At 34.7% G+C, this 26,546-nt stretch overlaps 1 protein-coding gene across 5 annotated transcripts in view; it reads left to right on the forward strand.

Annotated features, from left to right (window-relative positions):
* The window catches only part of LOC149799678 (uncharacterized), a 258,855-nt gene that overhangs the window by 140,073 nt on the left and 92,236 nt on the right, over positions 1–26,546 (forward strand). For all 5 annotated transcript variants that reach the window (XM_089959030.1, XM_089959026.1, XM_089959027.1 and 2 more), the window contains exons 8-10: positions 16,896–16,961; positions 19,655–19,712; positions 24,403–24,489. In XM_089959030.1, coding sequence (XP_089815156.1) covers positions 16,896–16,961; positions 19,655–19,712; positions 24,403–24,489 — 211 coding nt within the window. The remainder of the gene's footprint in view (positions 1–16,895; positions 16,962–19,654; positions 19,713–24,402; positions 24,490–26,546) is intronic.

The following is a 26,546-nucleotide window of genomic DNA, read 5'->3' on the forward strand; positions in this document are numbered from 1 at the left end:
GTCATAAATAATGTCACCATCACATATATCTACATGTGCTTAATTTATGGGTATTTTAATACAACTTTTGACCAAATGGGTGGGGTGGGGGTACATAAATACAATACCTACACATGTCAAAGAATATAAATTACCTAGTTATGTCTGACTAAGTTAAGGTTGGCAAATTTTTCAGTAGTTAGTGGAAGTACATTCCAGATATTATCTCTAAGGACCATAGAGTTTTTCCACAATAGTGAAGTAAAATGGGAGTTTAATGATTCATTAGCATGTATTAATATTGCATCATTTTCTACTGCATAGATATCATCCAAGTATACACTGCATTCTGAGTGTGACAGTACGTTTATGTTGTAGCACTTGAAACTTGTCGGTTAAGGATATGCGTGAATTAAAGTTAAGTAAGAAATAAAATTAAAGAGCTTTGTTTCTCTTCACTAAATTTATTACTTTGATGCTGTTCAGTGCACATCTCTAATTATACAGCAGATGCTATAAACAGAAGCAGGATTTAAGGCCATATGGGTTCCTTGGACCTTGTTAAGATCATTAGGAGGGTGTGTGTGTTTTATCTTGTAAAATTGAGCACATTTTACAGGTCATTCTCATCGCCTTGGCCTCTTTTGCTCTCACACAGTATTTTTGACAGTGTATCAGTTATGTATATCTATCTGAAACACATGTCTAAATATGAATATGCATCACCTTGTATCGATTGACATACACGTTTTGAACTACAGGGTCTATAAAGGCAGAATACAGTACATCCATTGAACAAGTTCAATCCTGTAGTGAGCCCCTAAGTTGAATTACTGAATTACTAAGTAATAAAGAGTTCCATCAAGATGTAGGATTTCCCAGAGGGGGGAATCTCTGTGATACAGGTGCAGACATCTCATAATTGGCCTCCCACATCTTGCTATCAGGATAGAATGTTGACAGTCCAGAACTAATTAATACACTACACTGCTGTCTGGAATACAGATTTAATTTAATTTAATACTGGTAAATTTTGTAATCACCAGCACTCAGTCTTGTGTATAGAAAGGTCTCATCTTTATTCTGCCTGGTTTCAGTCACTGGAGTGGGAGCTAATTACTCATTTGGAACTTTGGTTATGTAATGGCACACTTCCTTATTACAGCTGGCATTTTGTTTCAGTCATACTTGATATTCTTATTTCCTACAAATCAGGCCTCAATTTAAACTATGCAAGCCTTGAATGTGCAGTCTTGACATAAGAGATTTGATTGCCAATTATAATTTAAACTAAAATTTCATCATTGGAATTTAAATTTATATTTACAGTTAAAGTTCAGATTAGAGATTTGATGCATCATTTTTTATTATGGCACCTGGAATCATCAGCACAAGGACGTTTTATAAGTTCTTGAAAGAAAAATCTTGTAAACTGTTGAAGCGGATGTCTGATGTGGATATAACATCCTATTATTTCACTAGATTATTGACTTTTCAGTAATATATAAATCCTGTCTTGAAGGACAACTGCTGTTTGAAACCACTTGTTGTGAGAGACAGATTCTGAAAGTATTATTGATTATACTGTGTTTTAACCTGTCATGAAAGACAAACTGTTTTGAGTAGTGATAAATATGATCAAGACTACAGATATATAGTCTAGTCTTTCATAGTGCAAGCTTGACATAATGATCACTTGCTATCTGTTTGCACACCCATATGTCTGTTTGCTCCCCAGATTAATATGACTGTTACAGTTTGTTAGCTGCATATTTCCTGTCTAAATAAAAGGAGGCTGTGACAGGAAGAGGATGGCTACCTCAGCTTGTCCAGTGCTTAGGTAGTTGGCTTCCACTTTTAAAGCATGGAGTAGCCAAATAATGTACATATAGTGCAATTAAAAAACCAACCATCAAACAATGACATGAATTCATTTGTTAATGAGAATATATTGGGTGTTAGCAAGTGGCTCTCTAGCCTCCTGGGATCTCAGTTTTTCAAAACATTTTATTATAAACACACTTGTAACACTCCTGCAGTAGTATGTTTTCCCAGTGATTTAGCACCATATGGAACCTCAAATCATCTGTTTTAGCACTTCCCTTGATGTCCTTTTCAGAACTTTGCCCCTTGGGGGTCAGGAAATTTGTTGTCTAAAAAGTGATCTTGTCCAGTCTTTATTAGTAAAATGTGCGAACACCTCTTTATATGAAGTATCTGACGGGTCAGTATTAACTTGACAGGTTTAGCTCCTGAAGAATGGTTTGTCTATATTGACTATGTATACACCATTATCTGTCTACCCCAATTTAGAATGGCATACAGTATAGTTTAGCACAAGTAGATTGTGAGTTTTGCACAGTGGGTGGCATTGTACTGTCACCCTCTTAGTAAGAGGGGTGGTTAATTGAATTTGGCTGGCGTTATCTAAAAGATGACCTCCCTCGTTATTATAGCCCGGGGGGAGTGGAAGAGAGAATTTCAACAGAGAAATAAGCAAGAATATTGGGAAGAAATAATGCAATATGAGCCCCCTTAGACAAGAAAAATAACAAATTTAATCAAAACAAATTAATAGCGGCAATTCCAATTCAATCTAAATTATGTTAACAGAATTTAATAGCAGTGTCTAATTTGGATTTTATTTATTTTATCATAATAACAAGTGGTGAAAAGAGCGCAATGTCCACGACTGATTGCATCACCTTTCTCCCGTGACCATGTATCAGCATCTTCTTGTTTCCACAAGCCTTCCTATTCTCTACGCTTCACCCCATCCTAACAGACCAAAAAATTATTTCATGATACCCTTGTAATTTTTACACATATAAAAACCTGGATAGCATGCGATCATCAATACTATCAATGAACTAGTTACTGTAAAATTAAAGAGATAAATTGCATAACAACTCTAGGAACAACTGATTTCCATGGAATTGAATAAACGATACATACTCTGAATCCTAGTCATATCAAACACATTTGCATAAAACAATAAAAAAATAGAAAACTAAGTGTAAAATTAAAATTGCGTATCTTATTGCTGTTATTTCAGAAATTGTGTCCTAGCACTAAACCTGGTCTTTTCTTACAAGACAACCACCTGGTCCCCTTTTCTTGTTTAACGAGGAAAGCACTATTCTTTTTAGGCTTCCTTGGAGCCACTTTCTCTCAGGAATGTTAAGCCTAAAGAATTTTGACTAAGGTCGTCACTTTAAATTCACACTATTTTCAAAGTGTGCCTTAATTTACTCTGCCCAATCGTAAACAGCGGTTCCAAAAAATTTCCAAAGATAATCATTTCTTCCATCAGATCGCATACAGCATAGAATTTGTGAAATACGGGCATATCAATTTCCCTTTGAAAATGATAATTTGACATGGGTTCCTGTCAAGTGATGATGGTTGGTAGTTCAAATGTTTACTTTCGCAGAATAGCGTAGCAATGCCCTGGTCAATCTCACTGAGTCATAAAGTCTAGCCTTTCAAGTTTTAACACTGACATGGAGGGGAAGGAGAAAGGTCAAAGTGACCTTTCACAAAAACTTTTCTGGCTTAAACGTGATAAAATTTTAGTGGTCATTGCATTCAACTTTAAGGTTCAATACAATTCAAAATTCTACACTTTACAGGCATAGACTGTATTTCCTTAAAATAAGAAATTAAGCCAGCCTCAGAAATAAGCCCACATCATGAAAGTCCTCTAAAATTTCCTACATCAAGATTTACTTCAAAATGAGCCCGCCTTGGAAAGAAAAGTTGTCAAGGTTTGGCCCAGATTTCATTCACCAAGGAATTGAGTTAAATTTGTTTCACCATTTCTGATTGTGTTCTCTCCATGCTTTAGCAGGAGGAGATTGAGATACCCTGATCCCTCTCTCTGTTTGTCCATCTGCCACTCTTGTCATAACGGATTTGTTTGGTTCACTATTACATTTTTGGTGTGTGTGTGCGTGTTCCCGTTCTTTGCAAGTATAATTTGAAGCATTCTTTTATTCATTCATGGATCAGGTACATAATCATTTACCTTAATGGTAAAAGTGTGTTGTGACAATGGTCATTATGAGATAAATAGTGAAAAACTTGACACTGGACAGTTATCAGTCAGAAGTCTTAATCTGTCAGTCAGTGTATGTTCAGTATGTATTGCAAGTTAAGTAGTGTTCTCCCCCAAGGCCATTTCCATCGTGGTGTCAGTATGCTATCATTTCAGTCTGCGATGCTTTTGAACTTGCCAATTTATGTTGTGCAGCAGTGCTGATGTGCTCTTATATTTCCCACTACCTTCATTCTGTAAAATTGACATTCAGTCATTGATTCCAAGCCCTATCACTTGAAAGACAACTTGTCTTGTCACTTAATGATTATGCAATTAAGACAATATATGACAATTACCCGTGTGCTTAGACATTCTCTTGTGTACCTGGCTTGACCCATTTAACAGAAATTAAATTGGTATCTTGGAATTCCCTCAGAAAATTCACCCATCATCCTTGAAGGAAAAAAAATAGCAGACAAATATAGGTTCAGACCAGTGGAGTAATTAATGCCCATGAATGAATTCTTCATTTGTGTGACATAGGAGATGAACATGTTTTAAGAAGATACGAACATGTTTTTAGAAGAGATGAACGTGTTTTAAGAAGGTGCATGTTTTTTGAAGGCTCAACATGTTTAGGAAGGTACAACATGTTAAAAGAAAATATAAAAACAGGTTTTAAGAAGGTACAACATACAGACATTGTGAAATTTAGTGTGTCACCTAATTGGGACAATATTTTTAATTCATTATGTACAGCAAGAGGTGGACAGTTGACGTGCTTGTGTTTTTATGCCTTTTCTGTAAATAAATTATGTCATCACTAACATGTTGCATTTTGAACCACTTGTCTAGAGATTGGGATGTAGAATAGACACCAGTGTTGGGCTTGCGATGTATAATAGACCCCAATGAGCCCACCTGTCCAGGGCTTGGGATGTAGAATAGACCCTAATGTGCCCACCTGCATGTCATCATAGGTGATTCATAGATGCAAGAGCCTATGGTGACTCTCTGGTTCGCATGCCAAGCTCAAGATCAGCCATGTCCAGGTTCGAATCCTTCTATTCAGTCAGATTGGGTTGGTTAGTTTGGTATCTTTGTGCAAGGCACTTTACTTAAGTTGCATCAGCACTAAATAATCTACTTGTGTTGATGTGCCACAGAACATCAAACCAAATGAAAGCAGTGTTGTGAACTATTTCTTCCATGTGCACACACGATCTCAATGTGACATATGAAGAAAATATGTATGAGCATTTTATTTGAACAGTTTGGCCAAAAATTTGATTGATAAATATGACAGTTTGAACTAAGCTCAAAGCTTAAAAGGTTATACTTGCTGTATTAAATGGCTTACATTCTGAAATACATGTTAAAAGTTGGACAGATTTCAAGATTTTTCATTTGGTTTCAACTTGAGGCATGCTCCCATAATATTAAGCAGTGGCAAAAAATTGTGCCTACCATAAATACTCGTTAGTCCAACTGCAAACTATAGAGACCCAGATGTGCTGTCGCATAATGCGCTGGCAAATCTGGGTCTGTACAGTTTGTTAGGAATAATCAGTAGAACAAACATTATAGACCCTGATCTGCAGGTGCATTATGCTATGGCAGATCAGATCTTTTAGGGTTTTTTTTGCAGTTTGACTCAACTTTAAGCTAGTGTATATGGTATGTCATTTGGAATGATGGTTAAATATTTAATTGGGTAAATATGGTATTAGCCTTGGTAAGATGCTAATGGTGTTTGAAGAGTCTTGTAGGAGGAAATCAGATAAGCCAGTCTGCTTCATTAAATAGCCTGTATCAGACAGATAAAATCATTTTTCAGGAATAGAAGATCAGGCCATAGGAAGATCTTTGGTAAGGTTTCACAGTATAAATAGGCTGTTTTTTTCTCTTAAAATCAGTAGGTGAGTTTACCATGTAATAAGAAATTTATATTCACAGTGTACATATTTTTCAGCGTAAATGGTGAAACAGGTAAATCCATTTTACAAGTTTGCTCAGGATTTGGTGTCCCCATAGTTAAAAAAAAATGTTTTTCCTATTTTTAGTAACCTGATATAAATATGTTTCTTTGCCCCAAAAGCACACATGTAGATAACTTTGTAGTGTTTTACTTGTTACCTCTAAATTACACCTGCATTAACTATTTAAAATTAGACTCTCCCCTTCACAAGTAACTATAAAATTAGACCAAATTGCAAGTTGCTATGGAAAGAAATGAAATTTTAATTATGCAAAGAATGTTATAAAACATTTTGAACTTTCTTGATTCATAGTAATTTTATTTCTATAAAACACCTAACTTAAAAAATATTAATGTACAAACAATTGGCAGTAGAATTATATTATGAGATCTATTGAAGAATGTTCATTGTTTCCATTGAATCATGATTTACAGGCATCGATAAGGTTTTTTTAAAAGTCAGACACTATGGTGTAAATTAGTGGATAAAACCAGGATGGATCTGACCCTGAATTAATTCAAACTTCTTTCTTGGGATACAACAATTATACCTCCAATTTTATTGCTTTGTGAAGTTTGTCTTTTTTTGGACACAGTAGTCAGCATCATCTGTATTGCACTCTAATGTTTGTTTGTTCTTTAAACAGGCTACTGATGTATTGTTATAGGAAATATTGTGCCGATGTAATTAGAGTGCAGTTCCTTGCCTGGAGATGCACCACAGTCATTAACCTGGCATCTGGTCAGGGTTCCAATCTAAACCCCTCTAGACATGAGTTCAGCATTCTGTACCCTGAGCCACTATTGTTTTGTTCATTATCAGAGAATTATTATAATAACAAGATTGAATATAGTAAGGAACTCAAAATAGCAAACATTGTGAAGAGATATTCATTGACTAATAACATGAAATAAAGTCTACATCTTTCAGTAAATGTTTTATCACTTGCTGAAGTAGCTCATGAAATTCTGAACATATTTGAAATGTGTTGTGCTATTGAATTTTCTGTTGTGTATGTTACTCTCATGTAACTTTAGTGTGCACTCATTAAGGCATATATTATAATATATACCCATGTTCTATTTATTTTCTTTTCAGTTTAAAAAATTTATTAATTAAATGACAAATTGTCTATTTGCATACATTTTGCCTCTTTAAAATAGTTTGTCTGTAATAATATCAAGTACTTTTTCCTTTTCCTTTCTAACCTTTAGAATTCACATTCCCCATTTATGCCAGGGATTCTCAGAAATTGGCTGGGAACTCCTTAATTCCTCGACTGAAAAAGCAAGGACTTCTTATCCTGAAACTTGGTTGAAAGCCCTGATTTTGGCTTCAAAATAAATCAAATCATCCTTGAAGTAGATGTGACTTTAACCTCAAAAAATATGTTACACTAATGGCTGTGAAAGTCTTTGTCTTGCAACTAGACCAGCTATCACAAATTTGGAGTGTTTTCATTGCCATATACCTTGTTTCAAAATGGATATAAATTTGCATCTTAATGCTTGTATCACCTTACATGACTCTGGCCTTTGCTTGTACCAATATTGACGTGGATGGACATCCACTAATGAAAAGTTGTAGGCATATTTTTATATTCTTTCCAGATGTAAAAGCATGCTCAGATATGCACAGGGTGAAAATTTGGGGGACATAAGAAAATTGTATCCCATGCTCTATGTACAATTACACCAACTTATGTATTACGATGTAAATGAATGCAGATCGAACATAAAAGACCACTTCACCACTTATAATGATCCTGTAATTTTCCATTGATAAGCCTATGATTAATAACAATCTTATCCTCTTATCCACCAGTTTCAAACAATTTTGACATATTTTTGTTGACCTCGCATTAGTGGAAAGTGAGACACAGTGGTCTGCTTTCCAGTGGCTGTCTGAACAGTTTCTTCAGTGTTTGGTTAAGTTTTTCAGTAATGCATTGATTGTATGACAGTCTTGTAAACCCTGACCTTCTTGCTACATAGAGATCTTTCCATTTACAAGAGACTACCAACCCCTTTTCAAAGATTATATATATATATATATATATATATATATATATATATATATATATATATATTAGTGGAGACCACCCAACTTAACCCACCATTTGGACTTGTAGCAGGTCCAATTATAATTACACATACATTCCGTATGTTGTCTTCCACTGACATAAAATAACACTATTCTTGAGTATATACAGAAATAGTTGCTAATTTGCAGTAGGAAGTTCTAAGTGGACTAATTCCATCAGTGGTGAGGGTTTGGGGCTATTGATATAACTTACTGAAATGGTCTAACTTTCAGATTACATGTAGATAAAGACATGGGGTAGTTTAATATATAAATGTATTGTTTTATTAGTCTGTGATGATGGTATGAATGATGAGCGACATATTTATCATTGGTATTTAATCCCTAATTTAAGATTAGATAGAAAAGAGACAGAAAACATAGTGGCCAACTGTTGTTTCTGGATGTCTTATTGAAGTCATTATGTAGACATAACTGCAGCACCTTGAACAAGTATTGTAGCAACATATTGTGGTGATAATATAGGCAACATAGGGAAATAGCAGGTTGAGCAAAATAACAAACTTTTGGCTACATATTTATTTGTTACCCTACTAAAACAAATTCTTCTTCTAAATTTCCCCAATTATTGTTGCTGCCTTCTTTTATATCAAACTTGCAGACATCACAGATGACATCATGGTATCACATTTTCTCTTGAGTGTTCCTGGTATAGCTATCTGTGTTTTCTCTGTTAAACTAAACCTTTAATTTTCAATAATGATTTGTCTAGAAGTTGCTTTGTGAACATATAAATGACTGCATTTCTGATCAGACTCAAATGCACTTTTATCCTTTGCAGCAAAATATAATTGCGTAATAAATGTACTTTAAGTGTCTAAGCCTGGCAAAGATATCAGAGATTAAGTATAAAATCTCTATTTCCTTTAAAACTATGTGCAAGTTACTGTTGCTAATTAGAGCCACATAATCTACTTTCTTGTCTCAAATATCGTCACCATTTTCAACATCTAAATTTTATGTTAAAGTACTGTAAATGGCCCTTTAATTAATTTATATTAGCACACATTACTGTTGTATCAGGGGCCCCGAGTGTCCGAGTGGTCTAAAGTGCTCACCGTTCTGGATCACTGCCGTCTCACCTCTGCCTGCGTGGGTTTGAGTCCAAGGCTCGGCTAGCGTGGGTACGTGGGAAAGCCTGCCAGTAGCTTCTCGTTGGTCAGTGGTTCTTTCCTGGGTTTTCCAGGGTTCTTTCTCCACCAGTTATACTGGCTGCCATGTGTAGCCTATCTTGTGCTGAAAAATGGTGTTAAACCCAAGAAGAACAACAACTGTTGTATCATATTTTGGTTCTGCTCTTCACACCTTTTGTAGCTGAGAAGGCTTTCAAATTAACCATGACATTTCAAAATAAATGCAGGTGGAATTAATAATGCTTGATGGGACGACATTTACAACATCACTCCATTCCCCAAAACATAAAACAAATTGGCCATTTTACTATATGGTTAAAAAAACAAAGACATAATCCTTAAGCTCTTATCTTTGATATCTTTATCCATTAAATGTAACAGAGAGCATAAAAGGTATAAAACAAAGTTATCTTGATACTTTTTATGGTCATGCCATTATTTTGATGATGTGCCATTAAATATTAATACTGCACATACATATTGTATGGTTCCAAATAGTCGTGTATATTGGAGGGGCCCCAAGTGGCTGAGTGGTCTAAAGCACTCACCGTTATAGATCACTGCCATCTCACCTCTGTCTGCATGGGTTCGAGTCTCAGATTCAGCCAATGTGTGTATGTGAGAAAGATTGCCAGTGGCTTCTCGTGGGTCAATAGTTCTTTCTGGGGTTTTCCAGGTTCTTCCTCTACCATTAATACTGGCTGCCATGTATAGCCTATCTTGTGCTGAAAAATGGTGTTAAACCCTACAACAACAACAACATGTATATTGGAGCAGAATAAGTTCAGTATTTTCAAGTGTGGTTTGCCTCTATGATAATGACAATGCAGATAATATATCACATTACGTTAAGAAACTATATTTCATGTACGAGTCTTTGTTCAGATGCAGAAAAACTTTTCTTTGCAGGTTACTGCATTGCTCTTCTGGTGATTTTGAGACCCCAAAACACCACCAATTGCTATATTTGAAAATAATTTTTTTTTAAAAACTCCTTGAATTTTACACATAAGAAACCCACTAATCAGATGTGAAACTACCAATCAATCATTGCAGGTGAGGGGGAATTTTCCAAAGAGGCTGTTATGATAATGATATGATTGTTGTGTGAATGATGTTACTCACTAACCAGTCTGAGAGGCACAGATTTTGCTCATTAGCAACCACTGATATTAGCTTGCCAATTCAGCATGGTTACCTGTAAAGTTCTTTTCTTTGTGACTGTCCATTTAAAAAAAACTTTGTTCATAATTGTATCCCTCAAATTTTTCAGAACGGAAAATGTTTTCTAAGAAAATAATAATTTCACAAAATCTGGAATGGTTCACACCTCAATTTATAAGGTATATTTTGACAAAAAATTGGGAGTCACAAGTAAATTTTCATACATATGAGACTATCATTTGGATCAGTAAAAGCTAGTACTTACTTAAAATTGCAGTTATCATAGGAAAATGTTATTGTATGAAAAATATGATAATGTATCCACTTTCCTATAAGTTAATAGAAAGATAATGTTGGCAGTAGTAGGACAAACAAGGTTCTCCAAAACCTGCTTCTGTATGTACTAGGAATGGTTGTCATTTCACATCATTAATCTTTAAATTGGAAAGCATTTTATTTACATAGTCTATGTGCTAGCAACACATTCAACATTTTGCTGTGGGCCAGGTGGAACCTACCAGTAGTTTTCTTTTCTTGGCCATGATTGAATCAGCAGGCCAGAATTCAAGAACATAACTTGTATGTGCCTTATCAGATTATACTGCAGCTTTTCAGCTCCATCTGCCCAGCATTGGAAAAGTTCTGTTTTGGGTAGATAAAGCTGAAGCCCAGTTCTATCAGTTTGAAATGTACTTGGCTGATTAGGTGGCATATATAAAGTTATATTTAAACATTATAGTATTTTGTTTTGTTGTGTATTGAGGTTTCAGACTAAAGTACATACAGCACAAGAGCAGAATATTCAACTGTTCAATTATAGACCATATTTGCTGAAATTATGTTATGTGATTTGAATTTGATCAGTGATTTTCATGTAAAGCCCTGGTTCTGACAAATGGCTGCATTTCATCAGGTAAAATCCCCAGAATGAGGTTAAGCTGCAAATTGTAGTTGCCTTGGATATTTTCATGTAAACAAGATCTCTTCTTCCAGCAGGCCTCCCCACCAAAACAAAACAATGAAGATCAGTTATTAATATGCTTTTCTTTAATTGATATAAGAAATTTACAAAATCTATAGTTCTGCATGTATTTTTTATATCAAAAGAAAAAAATATGAAAAACACTTCTTTTTAAGACGTTTTCCCCATTATTTTGCCAAGTAAGTAATAAGCTTTTGTAAGAGTTTAATCTTCCACCATCTAGGAGATAAAACCTCTTGTGTGTATTATTGTGACATTTAGTTGAGAGCTTGTTGCTTTGAACATCTGGGTCTTACATCAGAATCCCTTGATATGATCTTGGGATATGCTTCATGGTTTTCACAAAATTTCACTTTGACATATATTTATCTGCTTCAGATTCAATCTATGGGATGAAAACTGCCTAAACTGGGACTTCTATCAGTTAACATATAGAACTATATTCTCCAGCTTTTGAATTTGCAGAACTGCTTCAGAAATAATCAAAATTCTGTTTTTTCATTGCTCTGTACCTGATCTGACAAAACAAATTTTTGTATGCCTACACTTGCACAGAGATGCCTTTTGCTAGATAAAATCTCAATATAATTTGAATGACTACAGCTCTTTAATTTCATCTAAATTGGTTAACACTTTTGGTTCCTAAAACTATGCATTCACTCTAAGCATATAGTTTCACAACTGAAGGATGCAAACAATCATACTGATCTTGATACCTGCAGCATCTGATACAAATTGATGTAATCGTACTGATTTGGGTACCCATAGTATCTGATACAAATTAATGTAGTCATACTGATTTGGATACCCACAGTATCTGATACGAATTAATGTAATCATACTGATTTGGATACCCACAGTATTTGATACGAATTGATGTAATCATACTGATTTGGGTTCCCATAGTATCTGATATGAATTAATGTAATCATACTGATTTGGATACCCATAGTCTCTGATACGAATTAATGTAGTTATACTGATTTGGATACCTGCAGTGTCTGATACGAATTGATGTAATCATACTGATTTGGGTACCCATGGTATCTGATACGAATTAATGTAATCATACTGATTTGGATACCCACAGTATTTGATACGAATTGATGTAATCATACTGATTTGGGTTCCCGTAGTATCTGATATGAATTAATGTAATCATACTGATTTGGGTAACCATAGTATCTGATACGAATTAATGTAATTATACTGATTTGGATACCTGCAGTGTCTGATACGAATTGATGTAATCATACTGATTTGGGTACCCATAGTATCTGATACGAATTAATATAATCATACTGATTTGGATACCCACAGTATTTGATATGTATTGATGTATTCATACTGATTTTGATATGCGCAGCAGCTGATACAAATTTATGTAATTATACTGATTTGGATACCTGCAGTGTCTCATACGAATTGATGTAATCATACTGATTTGGATACCTCTAGTATCTGATATATATTATAGCTGTACTGATTTAGATACCCAGAGTATCTGATACATATATTGTAGTTGTAGTGATTTGGATACCCACATTATTTGATATGTATTGATGTAATCATACGGATTTGGATACCCACAGTATCTGATATGTATTGATGTGATCATGCTGATTTGGATACCCTCAGTATTTGATACATATTGATATAGTCATACTGATTTGGATACCCTCAGTACTTGATAGATATTGATGTAATCATACTGATATGTATACCCATAGTATCTGATACATATTGATGTAATCATACTGATTTGGATACCCACAGTATCTGATACATATTGATATGATCATACTGATTTGGATACCCACAGTATTTGATACATATTGATATGATCATACTGATTTGGATACCCACAGTATTTGATACATATTGATATGATCATACTGATTTGGATACCCACAGTATTTGATACATATTGATGTAGTCATACTGATTTCTGATATGTATTGTAGCTGTACCCACTTTTTCTTTACAAATTTAATGCTGTGCAGAATATGAAAATGTGGACTGGAACCCATGAACTGTGTTGAAGTGAAACATTAACATGTATCTGTGCAGGATATGCAACATTTTCCAGACTGTCAGACAGAGGAATATGAAACGTTGCTTATTGAAATATAAAACATTATTTTCTAATGTTCACATCAGCTTTTAATTGAAGTTAGTAAGATGATTTTATTGGATTGGTTGGGAAATAATTATACCTCACTAGATAGCATGAAATGAAATAATTGACAATATGGTGGTTATCTGATAGCCTTGCACTTCACTGCTGATAGTTATTTTCACACCAGTAATAGGAACAGTTGCAATGTACTGTCATTTTTCGCCTGACGTATCTTTTTAGTTTGTGCTTGAACTAAAAGAAAATTAAAGTAATTACTGGTTTTCAAAATTCAATGTTGTAACCAGTGGTCAAATTTAAGCGTTGTAACTTGAATGCAGTTAGATTCCCTTTACTGTCGGGCACATAAAGTGTTACATCTTTTTATTTATTAATCAAGTAGCATTTACAGTAGATGTCCATGGAAACCAGAAATAGTTGAAGGCAGTTGATGTCTACAAGTTTCAAAGTACATAAGGCATTGGATTTCTCTTGAACCAGACCAGAATTTACAAATCATTTATCAGGTTCAAGGCCCATTAGTTTGTGGAAGAATCATGATCTTTGCATGGCATATATTGTTGTTAAAGTTCGATTTTAAGAGACCACCACTATGAAGGAAAACCACACCACTATACAGTGAATGGGGTTTGTAGTGTTGCCCTTCATCACCTTTCACTTTTTCTGTCCATACATGTCTCATTTGTTTTGTTTTGTTTTGTTTTGAGGTTAGTTTTCAGTCACTGTGATGGGGTCTCTGTTCCATGAAACAGTTTGTATTTAGCTTCACTACAGACTGGAAGAGCTTTTGGGATGGCCTGTCCTCCATTGTCCATCCATTCATTAGGACAAGCTTGTTACTACTACTCCTTCTAAACTACTTGGAGAATTGCAAATAAACTGTATACATATAGGGATAATTAAAAAAAACCCCACAAATTCTGATAATTCTGTGCAACTAGTTTCACATTTAATGTATGCTTCTTCAGGCACAAAATGTTTTGAAAGAAACGGATGATGTCTTTATATTTAAAATAATAATGTCATTATGTAATGTCATAAATGATATGCATATCATAACAATTTTTTATATATATGACAGGATACACAAGTCTGTAATGAAACCTGAATCAACAAAATAATAAAATAAAATAGAGACAAACAGTCATACATATAATTATATTATAAAGGATATACAATTTATCAATTAAAACATATTTTGTACAATTTTATATTGGTATTAAGGCCATTAGGATACACAGTATTTAACTTAGGAATCCAAAGTTTCTTTTATGAGTCTATTCATGTCTCCATCCACAATATCTATTGGCATGAAAGAAATATCAAGTAGAGAGTGATCATTGGTATTAAAGTGTGTTGAAATATTAGAGGAAAACTGAGGATCTCTATAATTTTATATATGAAAGCAATGATTATTCATTCTCCTAGAAACTTGTTGAAGTGTTTATCCAACATATTGCATGTCACATTTAATGAATAATCATCTGACATCCAATATGGCTGTCACAGCAACTGATTTAAGAATCTTGTTATTGTTTAAAATATATCTGGATAGTTCAACACTCAGCAGTTAAAAAGAAGAAATGGTCTGATCTTCATTTCCTTGAAAGTCACCTTGGTCAGGAGAGCTCAAGCCCCATTGAGGGACACTTACTAAGTGTAGTGTTATTACAGCATCATTTGTTAATTTTCCTAATTATCAAACTTGCTTGTGTTTTATCACATACAATACCCAGCTAAAATCATCATAGACCCAGATCTGCCATCACATAATGTATACAGTTTTATTTAGTTTTGATTTTAAGTGTACATTTGTTAATTTTCCTAATTATCAAACTTGCTTGTGTTTTATCACATACAATACCCAGCTAAAATCATCATAGACCCAGATCTGCCATCACATAATGTATACAGTTTTATTTAGTTTTGATTTTAAGTGTACATTTTTTGATCCTGATATGCATTGTAAATTATAACTCTGTATAAATTTTGGGGGCAAGCTTTAGAATCCATCAAGAATTTCAGACGTCTTAGTGCAGGGTTTGATGAGTGCAGAGTATGTTGTATATTTTTTAGGTCAGTTTTAAAAGTCTGGTACAAAATGGTATTAATTTTATATCATAGCATCCATGTTTACAAGTTAATATTGAAATAAATGATGTACAGATCTTAAATTTGGTAGGAGTATGCATATCAGTCCATAATAATAACTGCAAGCCATTATAGTCTTAAGAATTTAAATATCACCTTAGTTCCCATAAAATCTGTATCACAAGAGAACAAAAAAATTGAATTGAACTCGTATTCAGAAGTTCAAAATTAAATATCATATTTAGAACTTTCAATCTTATTGAGGACAGTTGTAGTTGCTCAGTGATAAAGGTAATGGATTCGTGTCCAGGAGGGTATACAGGTTCAGTTCCCTCAAGTGATCAGCATGGATTGACTACTGTGGTGTGCCATCTTGGCAAAACAATTAACTCAACTTGCTTTGGAGTGATGTAGCCTTCAGTGTGTTGCTGTGCTATAGAACAAAAAAAAATCACCAAACATTTTGTTGAAATCTGGCATGATTGTAGAGATAGAAATGCTTGTGTTGTCCCATTTTTTAGTTTCTAACTGCTCTTGTAAGGAAACTATAGATGTTTAAAATTTATTTTTTATGGGGCAGTTCAGATTTTGTGCTGAGAGTATGGTGAGCACGGGGGTCGGAAACTACTTAAGATTTTAAGTGATCAGTATTGGCCATTGTTTGCAAGTGTATACCATGTATACTCACTTAAAAGGCAAGCCAAACTGCTAACATCAAATATCCTGATATGCTGTTGCATATTATGCCTCCAGGTCAGGGTCCATGTTCTAATGATTACTTCTAACAAACTGCACAGACCCAGATCGGGTGCATTATGCAGTGGCAGATCTGGGTCTATGGAGTTTGCAGTTGGACTTATCTGATAAACGAGTATATATGGTAATTCCTGCAGGTTTAGTTTATGGCTTTACACTGTTGGATGTGTCATAAACTCCTATACCATATGTACTTGGATATATATTGGGTCCACCAGCAAACAACCCAAAGATCCTATATGCCATCATATAATGCACCATTAGATCAGAGTCTATGTTGTTTGTTCTACTGATTACTCCAAACAAATGGCACAGACCCAGATCTACCAGTATATTTTGTGATGGCAGATCTGGGTCTGTGGAGTTGGATACAATCTATATACAAGCTTACATGGTAAGTATACATTAGCTCAACCATACTGCTGGTATATCATTGGGATAAATCTGCTTTGGTGCAAAGTCTAATAAAACCATGTATATACATACGGGTAATCGAACATTTCAATTGGGTTTTTATTGTTTTCCTTTTCAGTGAAGAAAGAGTCATATCCTACTTTAAGAAGTTAGCAGGAACTGGACGTGGATTAGCTATTGTAAAGTAAGTATTTAGATACATGTATGGATACTTTATATTTATCTTTTGCATGGTAGTAAATTTTCTTCCTTATTTTCTTTTGCAAAGGTTACAAAGCAGTTGTAGAACTATTCAGTCCCTTTCATTTATAAAAATTTCTTCAGTCTTAAGGAAGAAAGTATGTGCCATAATTTAGCAATTGATAGATGAGAACTTTGGCACATTTGACCCCAGATTCTGGAACATGTCTGAGAATAAAATGCAATTTCATCAAACTCTTAAGACTGTATGAACAATATAATTAAAAATTAATTTGTAACAATAACTATTTTGAATTAATTTATTATTGTTGATAATAATACATTGTGTGGTTTTGCAGAAAAAAAGACATTTTTGTGATTTCTTAAATTCATGGATTGGGGAACTTATTGTTTCCACAGAAGGATCACTGTTCTTTGGATCTTAAAATTTGTGGCATGTGATAAGCATGAAGTCCACAAACTTTTGTACCTCATGCAGTTCACAGAATTTAGGACCTATTGAATCCCACAAAATTTGGTACCTTATGAAACTCACAAAATTTGGTATCTCATGAAATCCACAGAATTTGGTACCTCATGAAATCCACAGAATTTGGTATCTCACATCCACGGAATATGGTCTCATGAAATCAGCAGAATTTATTACCTCATGAAACCCACAGAATTTGGTACCTCATATCCATGGAATATGGTCTTTCATGAAATCCACAGAATTTGGTACCTTGTGAAACATTGAGAACTCAAAGTACAATTGATCAGCTGAGCAATGAAATTTATTCTAAAACAAAATAAAAGTCAGAATTTTAAATTTCTGTCGATTGAGTTCATGTTTTGATACTTTGTGCTCAGGAAGTCAAGACTTGTAATGGCATGGTCATCTTCAGACTCAACCAAGGTGATATATATACTTGCTTACAAGTCATGTCCACCTGCAGACAACATAAACCCAGATCTACAGTCACACCAAGCACCAGCAGATAAGGATCCATGTTATCTGTTCTACTGGTTAGTCTTAAGTAGCCACGTAGACCCAAGCTGGCAAATTATGTGACGCCAGTTCAGGGTCTGTGCAGTTTGTAGTTGGATCCGACTTATAAGCAAGTACATATGGTACATTGTAAAATGTCAACAGATGCAGATAATGCTGTAATGCAGATCAGTTCACAGATTGGTTCACAAATAATACTTGTATTTTGTTGACAAGGCACAACCTGAACAAACCAAACATGCATCAGTCACAGGGAATTAAATCACATGGTTTTAGAGAGCTACTGCATTAAATCTGAATTTTTATTCCACTTCGCAGTTGGATAGCATTCACATCCCAGTCTGTACCATTGCAGCCATCTGAATATATAGTAATGATGATTCTATACAGCAGCTCAGCCACTCTTGGTTGTTCAAGAAATATGAATTTTGGTATGTTGAGGTGTGATTTTTATTTTAAGAATGGCATAAAATTTAGTTTTTCCCCAATTTAAATTTTTTTTTTTTATATTGTAGTTGGTTTTTTGTTTGCTTTGATCTCACCAGGAATAAATTCCTGAGAAATACCTTGCAAGATTATTATACAGAGTCACTTATGCTGCAATTGATTCATTTTTATTACAGATATTGTCAACAGCTTTCATGTCTCCACCATATCTATAACATTACCCATATCCATCTGTCCTGTCATGTCACATTAATGCTCTGTAAGTTTTGAAAGATTTAATGGATTGAAATTAAATATATATGAAGTTTTAAGAAAACATGGGTCAGGTTTGAGCTGTACCATTTCACAATCACACTTAATTGAGTTTTTCCCTTGAAATACATTGTATTGATGGGAGCATCTGTGTTGTATGGACACATTTTTTAGTTTAGTGTCTATTTAATTCAGAAGTGCTATTACACTAATGCTTATACTGGACTCTTCTCGTGGGTCGGTGGTTCTTTCTGGGGTTTTCCTGGGTTCTTCCTCCACCATTAATACTGGCAGCCATGTATAGCTTATCGTGTGCTGAAAAATGGCATTAAACCCTACAACAACAACAACAGCAACTTATACTGGACTGACCTAATGATCTAGAGTCTCTGATGCACAACGCAAGGGTTTATTGTGATGACAGCTAGGAGGTACGTTGATGAATTCTATCAGAATTTATCACCAATATTGATTCAGATTTCCTTGGAATTACCTTTTTGGCTTGCCAGTAATGAATGTCATTTACCTCAATAACATGTTGATCGAAAATCTTCAGTATAATTTTGTATGAATCCAACTTTTTATCTCATTCTATTCCAGCAGGCTGCAATTTCACATTGAACAATGTATGAGATAACATGCAATATCTTTTATGATATGTGGAGAAAAAGACAAAGGTCAAAGTTGTAAAATGCCATTTTGTGTGGATTGCTATAATTTGATTTCTCTTTTTAAAACTCCAACAGCTTTGTAAGGGTTATAAAGAAATGATTTTTTTGTACAGCAGAAATTCCTGAATGGGGTTCTTTGGTGCAAAATTTAACATTTTTTGGGCCACATCAAAAAGCTGAATAACTCCATAAAAAATACAGGAAATATTAGAATCCTTAAATTTGTTTGGAAAAGGCTCAGGCTGGAGAACAGGAAATGTACTTGAGAAAAAAAAACCACTTTCAACCATTGTTTAATTTTCTTTTTCTTTTTTTCAGTTATCTTACAATTGTCGAGAGGCTTCCAACATATGGTATCCATTACTATGAAGTAAAGGTAGGTTAGCAATGTCTAATACTTTGAAGTAGAAGGTAGATTATCACTGTCTGTTACTTTGAAGTAAAGGTAGGTTAGTACTGTCTGTTACTCTGAAGTAAAGGTAGGTTAGCACTGTCTATTAGTCTGAAGTAAAGGTAGGTTAGCACTGTCTATTACTATGAAATAAAGGTAGGTTAACACTGTCTGTTACTCTGAAGTAAAGGTAGGTTAGTACTGTCTATTACTCTGAAGTAAAGGTAGGTTAGCACTGTCTATTACTTTGAAGTAGAAGGTAGATTAGTACTGTCTGTTACTCTAAAGTAAAGGTAGGTTAGTACTGTTGTGGCGTTCTGTCGTATTGGGGTGGGGTTCTCCCAATATAATTTAATTAAATTAAATTGAAAGTTCCACCCTGGCTCGTTAGGTTAGAAAGTTAAATTAGTGATGATGTAGATTTACAGCTCTGAGCCCCCAGTCAGCAATGCCGACGGTTAAATTATAGAGAACACGAAGATGAAATTCAATCAATAACAATTTAATAAATGTGATAATTTAAAAACGATAACTTCCAATCACTCATCTTTCCCTCGACCAAGTGACAGCCTAATTCATCCCGTGATTTACAGTGTGAGTTCGATTTTCCCCCTGTCCTTGCATCTACTCATCTATTTCTTCCCACTGATTCCTTCCTTCTTTCCGTTCCTCTAACTCCTCCTTTGTCTGTTTCCCTCTCTACTATCTCCTCCTCCAACTTCGCTCCAGACTTCACTTCACCTTTCTCCTCTCCTTTCTTCTCCTTTCCTCCGTCTCTATCCGAGACTACGGGACCAAACTGAAACTGGTCTGTCCCTCAAAGCTTCCGTTTGAAGCTTTCTGTACTTAGACCTTCCCGCTCTAAGATTTTCCCGCCAATAACGAATGGCTATTCGGAGTTACGCTAACCTCTTCTCTGGGTAATTTCTCTCAGCGAACTAACTCTTGCCGGAAAACGCAGGGATATCATTCTACCCAAATCAAGGTCTCCCCCCATCTCGATTCTGATTGGGTGGCGCTGTGCCCCTGTCCAATCGTCTTAGCGGCCAGTTCAACCTGTCTGTCTGTTTGCAGGGGAAAGAAGTTAGGACACTCCCACTTCTTCATGCAATTTCTTTTGATCTTGGAAACATTTCGACAACTAGGTGATAACTGGCTATCGGGCGCCTCGCAACTCCGATGTCCGGTTCTTCTATTCTAGCCACAACAATCTTATGTAACGGATTAGTGCCAGCCTTCGGCAATGTTCGACATCAAACAATGACCCATCAGAATTACCTTGATTATACATGTTTCAAACTGGGCTTCTCTGGGTTGGGGTAAACATGACAACTGTCTATTACTCTGAAGTAAAGGTAGGTTAGCACTGTCTATTACTTTGAAGTAAAGGTAGGTTAGTAGTGTCTATTACTTTGAAGTAAAGGTAGGTTAGTACTGTCTGTTACTCTGAAGTAAAGGTAGGTTAGCACTGTCTATTACTTTGAAGTAAAGGTAGGTTAGTAGTGTCTATTACTTTGAAGTAAAGGTAGGTTAGTACTGTCTGTTACTCTGAAGTAAAGATAGGTTAGTACTGTCTGTTACTCTGAAGTAAAGGTAGGTTAGTACTGTCTATTACTCTGAAGTAAAGGTAGGTTAGTACTGTCTGTTACTCTGAAGTAAAGGTAGGTTAGTACTGTCTATTACTCTGAAGTAAAGGTAGGTTAGTACTGTCTGTTACTCTGAAGTAAAGGTAGGTTAGTACTGTCTATTACTCTGAAGTAAAGGTAGGTTAGCACTGTCTATTACTTTGAAGTAAAGGTAGGTTAGTAGTGTCTATTACTTTGAAGTAAAGGTAGGTTAGTACTGTCTGTTACTCTGAAGTAAAGGTAGGTTAGTACTGTCTGTTGCTATGAAGTAAAGGTAGGTTAGCACTGTCTATTACTATGAAATAAAGGTAGGTTAGCACTGTCTGTTACTATGAAGTTAAGGTAGGTTAGCACTGTCTATTACTATGAAATAAAGGTAGGTTAGCACTGTCTGTTACTATGAAGTTAAGGTAGGTTAGCACTGCCTGTTACTGTGAAGTAAAGGTAGGTTAGCACTGTCTATTACTATGAAGTAAAGGTAGGTTAGCACTGTCTATTACTATGAAATAAAGGTAGGTTAGCACTGTCTGTTACTATGAAGTTAAGGTAGGTTAGCACTGCCTATTACTGTGAAGTAAAGGTAGGTTAGCACTGTCTATTACTTTGAAGCAAAGGTAGGTTAGTACTGTCTGTTGCTGTGAAGTAAAGGTAGCTTAGTACTATTACTATGACGTAAAAGTAGGTTAGCAATGTCTATTACTTTGAAGTAATTATTTCAGTGGTTATTTCTATGAAGTAAAGGTAGGTAACAGTTGTTACTACTATGAAGTAAAGGTAGGTTAACAGGATTTATTACTATGAACAAGGAAGAAGGCCCAGTTGACGAACTACTTGGTGACCAGGTGGCAATAAGAAGCCAGGAATTTGACAATATCCCATTCAGGTAGAAATCTATCACACTCTGGAACGCCAGTTCTCAGACAGATGCAGTGGAATATCACTCCAATATAAAGAACCTGATAGCAAGACACAGGGTTGTATAGCCAAGTGAATTCTGCTACAGTAGGTTAACACTATCAGTTACTATAAGGTAAAGTTAGCCTAACAGTTTCTTACTACAAATTGGGTTCCTGAACAGATCTGGATTTCTAGAAAAGGTCTCAATTTTGAAAATTGCTTTTCCAGGTGTTGAAAATGTCTGAAAAAATGTAAAAATGACTGAATGTCTTGAAAAGGTCTTATACTTAAATTATTGCAACTGTCTTAGTTGGGAACTATAATGTGACTGCTCTTTTATGTTTGGGAGAAACTTTAGTATATAGATTCAGAGCTGTTCAGGAGATGTGGACATTTTTGTTGTTTGGTCTGGAAACAGTATGGAAAAGGTCTGGAATCTTTTTCTGAATTTGTGGCAGGAATCCTGTACAAAGTAAAGGTAGGTTAACACTATTACTGTAAAGCAAATTTATGTTAACACTGTCTGTTACTATGAAGTAAAGGTAGGTTGACACTATTACTGTAAAGCAAATTTATGTTAACACTGTCTGTTACTATGAAGTAAAGGTAGGTTAAGTAACACTAGTGGAACTTATTCAAGTCAGATCTAAATTTGTTATATAATCAGTACATTGAATGCATGTTATGCTGAGTTATTAAAGAATGAGGAAGTCAGTTGCTTGAATACAGAAATCGTTTGGGTGGATAAAAAGAAAGCAGAGGCCACTTAACCCATAATTGTCTATTCACTTGATACAGTTGCAGCAGCAAAACATATCCAATCAAAACCAGCCAGGAACAGTAGGCATCATATCAAGTACACTAGGAAACCAAGTTAATGACTCTAGTGATTTGTAGATATAAAAAAAAATCAGAATTGGATCCTGCTTACACTACTTCGTCCAGAAATCTCCTTTGAAGCTCTTATCTGCTTTTCATCATTTTTAAATCCTATCACCAAGTTCATACGCTGCAGTTATCTAGGTTCTGCCCAAAATGGGTTCCTAAATCCCATAAAATACTGTAGATGAAGGCCACTTGTTAGAGGCTTAAAAATAATTAGTAGCTGCAATACATTGAATGTGTAGTTAAAATGTATGTCTTTATTTTGACCTTTTTAACAATGAATTTTACAAGTTATAACAGCATACATTAAGTATGCACATTGAATTAGTAGTAGATTTTGGGGTTGCACTTTATGTGTAGGAAACCAGGAACTGGGGATCAACATCCCTATGTGGCAGTCACATAATTGTACATGTTATAGAAAAGTTAGCTACAAACAATATGTATGCAGATCATTCGTTGCAGTGTAACATTTTGCAATTCCTTTATAATATGCTCAGGGCTTATAGCGCCATAAGTTACCATTTGATATTGTGAAATCTTTGATAATTGGTTGTAAATGTATTTATTAGATTTTGTGGACTCAATCTTGTTTGGGGCTTTTTCCCCATTTTTTTCTCCCAAGTATATTTAACAAGCTGTGTCACATCATGATTTTCATTTAAACAGTGGGAGACAGTGCAATTGTTGGAGAGGAAAAGTGCTGAGATTATTAGTAAATAGGATGACATCAGGATCAATATGCTTGTAAAATAGTTATACATAGAAATTAGCATGATATATATATCGGGGTATATATCATATTGTGATACATATTGTATTGGCACATCAGAAGTGATTGATGCATGGTCTACACATAACAAAATCTTGAGGTGCTAACACTGCACTATCCGAGGTTTTTTGTTTGGCACTTAACAGCAAATCAATACATGTAAGGTTATATCATGCTGTGGCAAACAGAGTCAAGAGTCTAGCCTCTAGCCCAGAGATACACTGCAGCGGCCTACCTGGCATGGTCTGGGCAGTATTTTCAGCCCATATCCTTCCAGTGATGAGTACTCTGACAAGTGAGCCACCAGGGCTAGAAAATGATGTAACAAACTACAAGCTATTTCAGGTCACAAGTAAAGTATAGTGTTCATGGGTGAAACTCTTTTGGAAAATCTGTTTTTACAGCGTGCTTTAGAGGAACAGGAATTGTGGTTTTATTTAATATTTTTAATCATTTTTTCACATAAAAAGATTAATTGCTCTGTTCACTTTTTCAGGATAAGAAAGACATTCCATGGTGGTTGGGGATCAGTTGTAAAGGGATTGCAGTGTATGACAAGAACGATAAATCTACACCAAGACGGGTAGGTAGATTCCATTTTGCTTCTTTTAATATACATGAATAAAAGTCTGTGTTAATGCATAAAGTTTTTCAGTATAATACATTTATTGAGATCACATTGGTTTTGTACAACAGCAGCCTATGCAGCCAATTTACAGCAGGTTGTAAATACCAAAAGATTCCTAAAGGTAACATATACTTTTCATTTTCTTTCATAAGACATTGTGATTTTTAAAATTATTTAAGAATTTTTCTTTTTCACTGTTTAATAAACCACTCCGGTGGCCTAGTGGTTACAGTGTCTGCCTAATGATGCAAAAAGTAGCAGGTTCGAAACCCGGCTGAGTCATACCAAAGACATAAAAATGGTACTAACAGCTGCCTCGCTAGGCGCTCAGCGTTAAGAGGTTAGTGTTAAGACTGGTCAGCCTGGTGTCCGGATAATGTGACAGGGTTGAACATCATGCTACATGTCTGCAGCATGATGCCATACTGCAGATATAATAGCGATATGACTGAAAAATTGTTAAAGCTACATTAGAAATCCAAAACACACACATGTTGTTTAATAAGAGGCAGATATTTACATCTAATCTCTTGCCAGGTTAGTAGCATTATAATAAAGTTGAGTAATAAATACTTTGTATCATTGACGTAATGTAATTAATGATGTTATATATATTTTATTTCATTTATATTGATTTAATTTAATTGTTTTTTGTTAAGTTTTAATTTTTTTTTATTCCATTACTAGCTATTGTAATGTGACTTTATTTACTGGAAAAGAGTTCATTTCAGTTTTTTAAAATTATTTTTGACGTAAACAACTTTATAGAAACATTGTTTCTAATGCTGACCTAGTTCCTGCTCTTGATTCAGACCAGTGATAGTTTGTACTAAACAACTTTTTTAAATTTTTAAAAAAATTCTTTCTCAGAGTAAGATACATAAAGTGGAGTCGAGGCCATACTTGGAGTACGTGACAAATAACATGTATAAATTCGGTTTTTCCAGAGGATTGACCCACATCTGGGAATCTGTTTTGTTTTAGCTAGATTTATTATTGATGTTTTTGGGAAAGAATAGTCATTATTGGTGCCTTAACACTTGAGAAGTTAAAGTGTTACATGTTGTGACCAATTTTGGGCTAATTATTTTGTTTTCTTCAATTTGTTTGGATTTCAGGCTTGTTTTCCCTGGAAATACTAGTGTTCTAAATTAATTCTTGGACAAAGACATTTATCAGAATTTACACAGAAATAAAAAACTGGAATATTATTTTTTGTGATTCAACAAAGAACTATTGACACATAAGTATGACGCTGACCACAGTATATGTCATTGCCTTCCATTTTGGATTTCATCGGGAATTGAACTAAGTTTCATTAGGACTTTTTATTACTAGGACTTCTATTTTTTAATTCTTTGATTAGTTTTGGATTTTATTTGTAAAACTGTAAGTTCTTTTTCTCATTTGTACCTTGTTTTTCTGGAAAAATAAATTGTTAGTTAAATTTTACACAGCTTGTTGTCTTCACTTTTTTCTTGTTACATTTTGTAAAAGCCTAAACATGTAACAATGATCACATTATTTTTTGATTGCACAGTACATGTTGAATTTTCAAACACAGACATCTTTAAGCCAGAACACTCAGACATCTTAATGCCTGTCATAGGCTATACGTCATGCGTCACATAAGCCATTGTGTTGTTATTAAAAGATGACATTTTATCCACAGAATGATCTGTGCTGTCCAAGAAAAATGCCCTTTTATGCTTTTTAAGAATGATCCAGCAGTAAATACTGCTCTTCTCAGCCATTCAATATATCTACTGTAGTTATGCATTTCTTAGTATTTCATTCCAAACTGAATTGAAAATCAACATCAAAATCTTGTCATTGCTACTCCTGCTGAATCAGCATAGGGTTGTAAATGGAAGTCATCTTATGGGGTCTAGTTGGTGTTAAGCAAAACTTGCGCAAAATCCGATATCCAGTAAGGCTGCCTCCGTGGCCATTTAAAAATTATTTCTTCTCTTTGATGGTAACTCATATCAACATTAGGTCTTCACCATGAG

Source organism: Sinohyriopsis cumingii, chromosome 5 (genome assembly GCF_028554795.1).
Source record: "Sinohyriopsis cumingii isolate HCF-2022 chromosome 5, ASM2855479v2, whole genome shotgun sequence".
Taxonomy (NCBI): Eukaryota; Metazoa; Mollusca; class Bivalvia; order Unionida; family Unionidae; genus Sinohyriopsis; species Sinohyriopsis cumingii.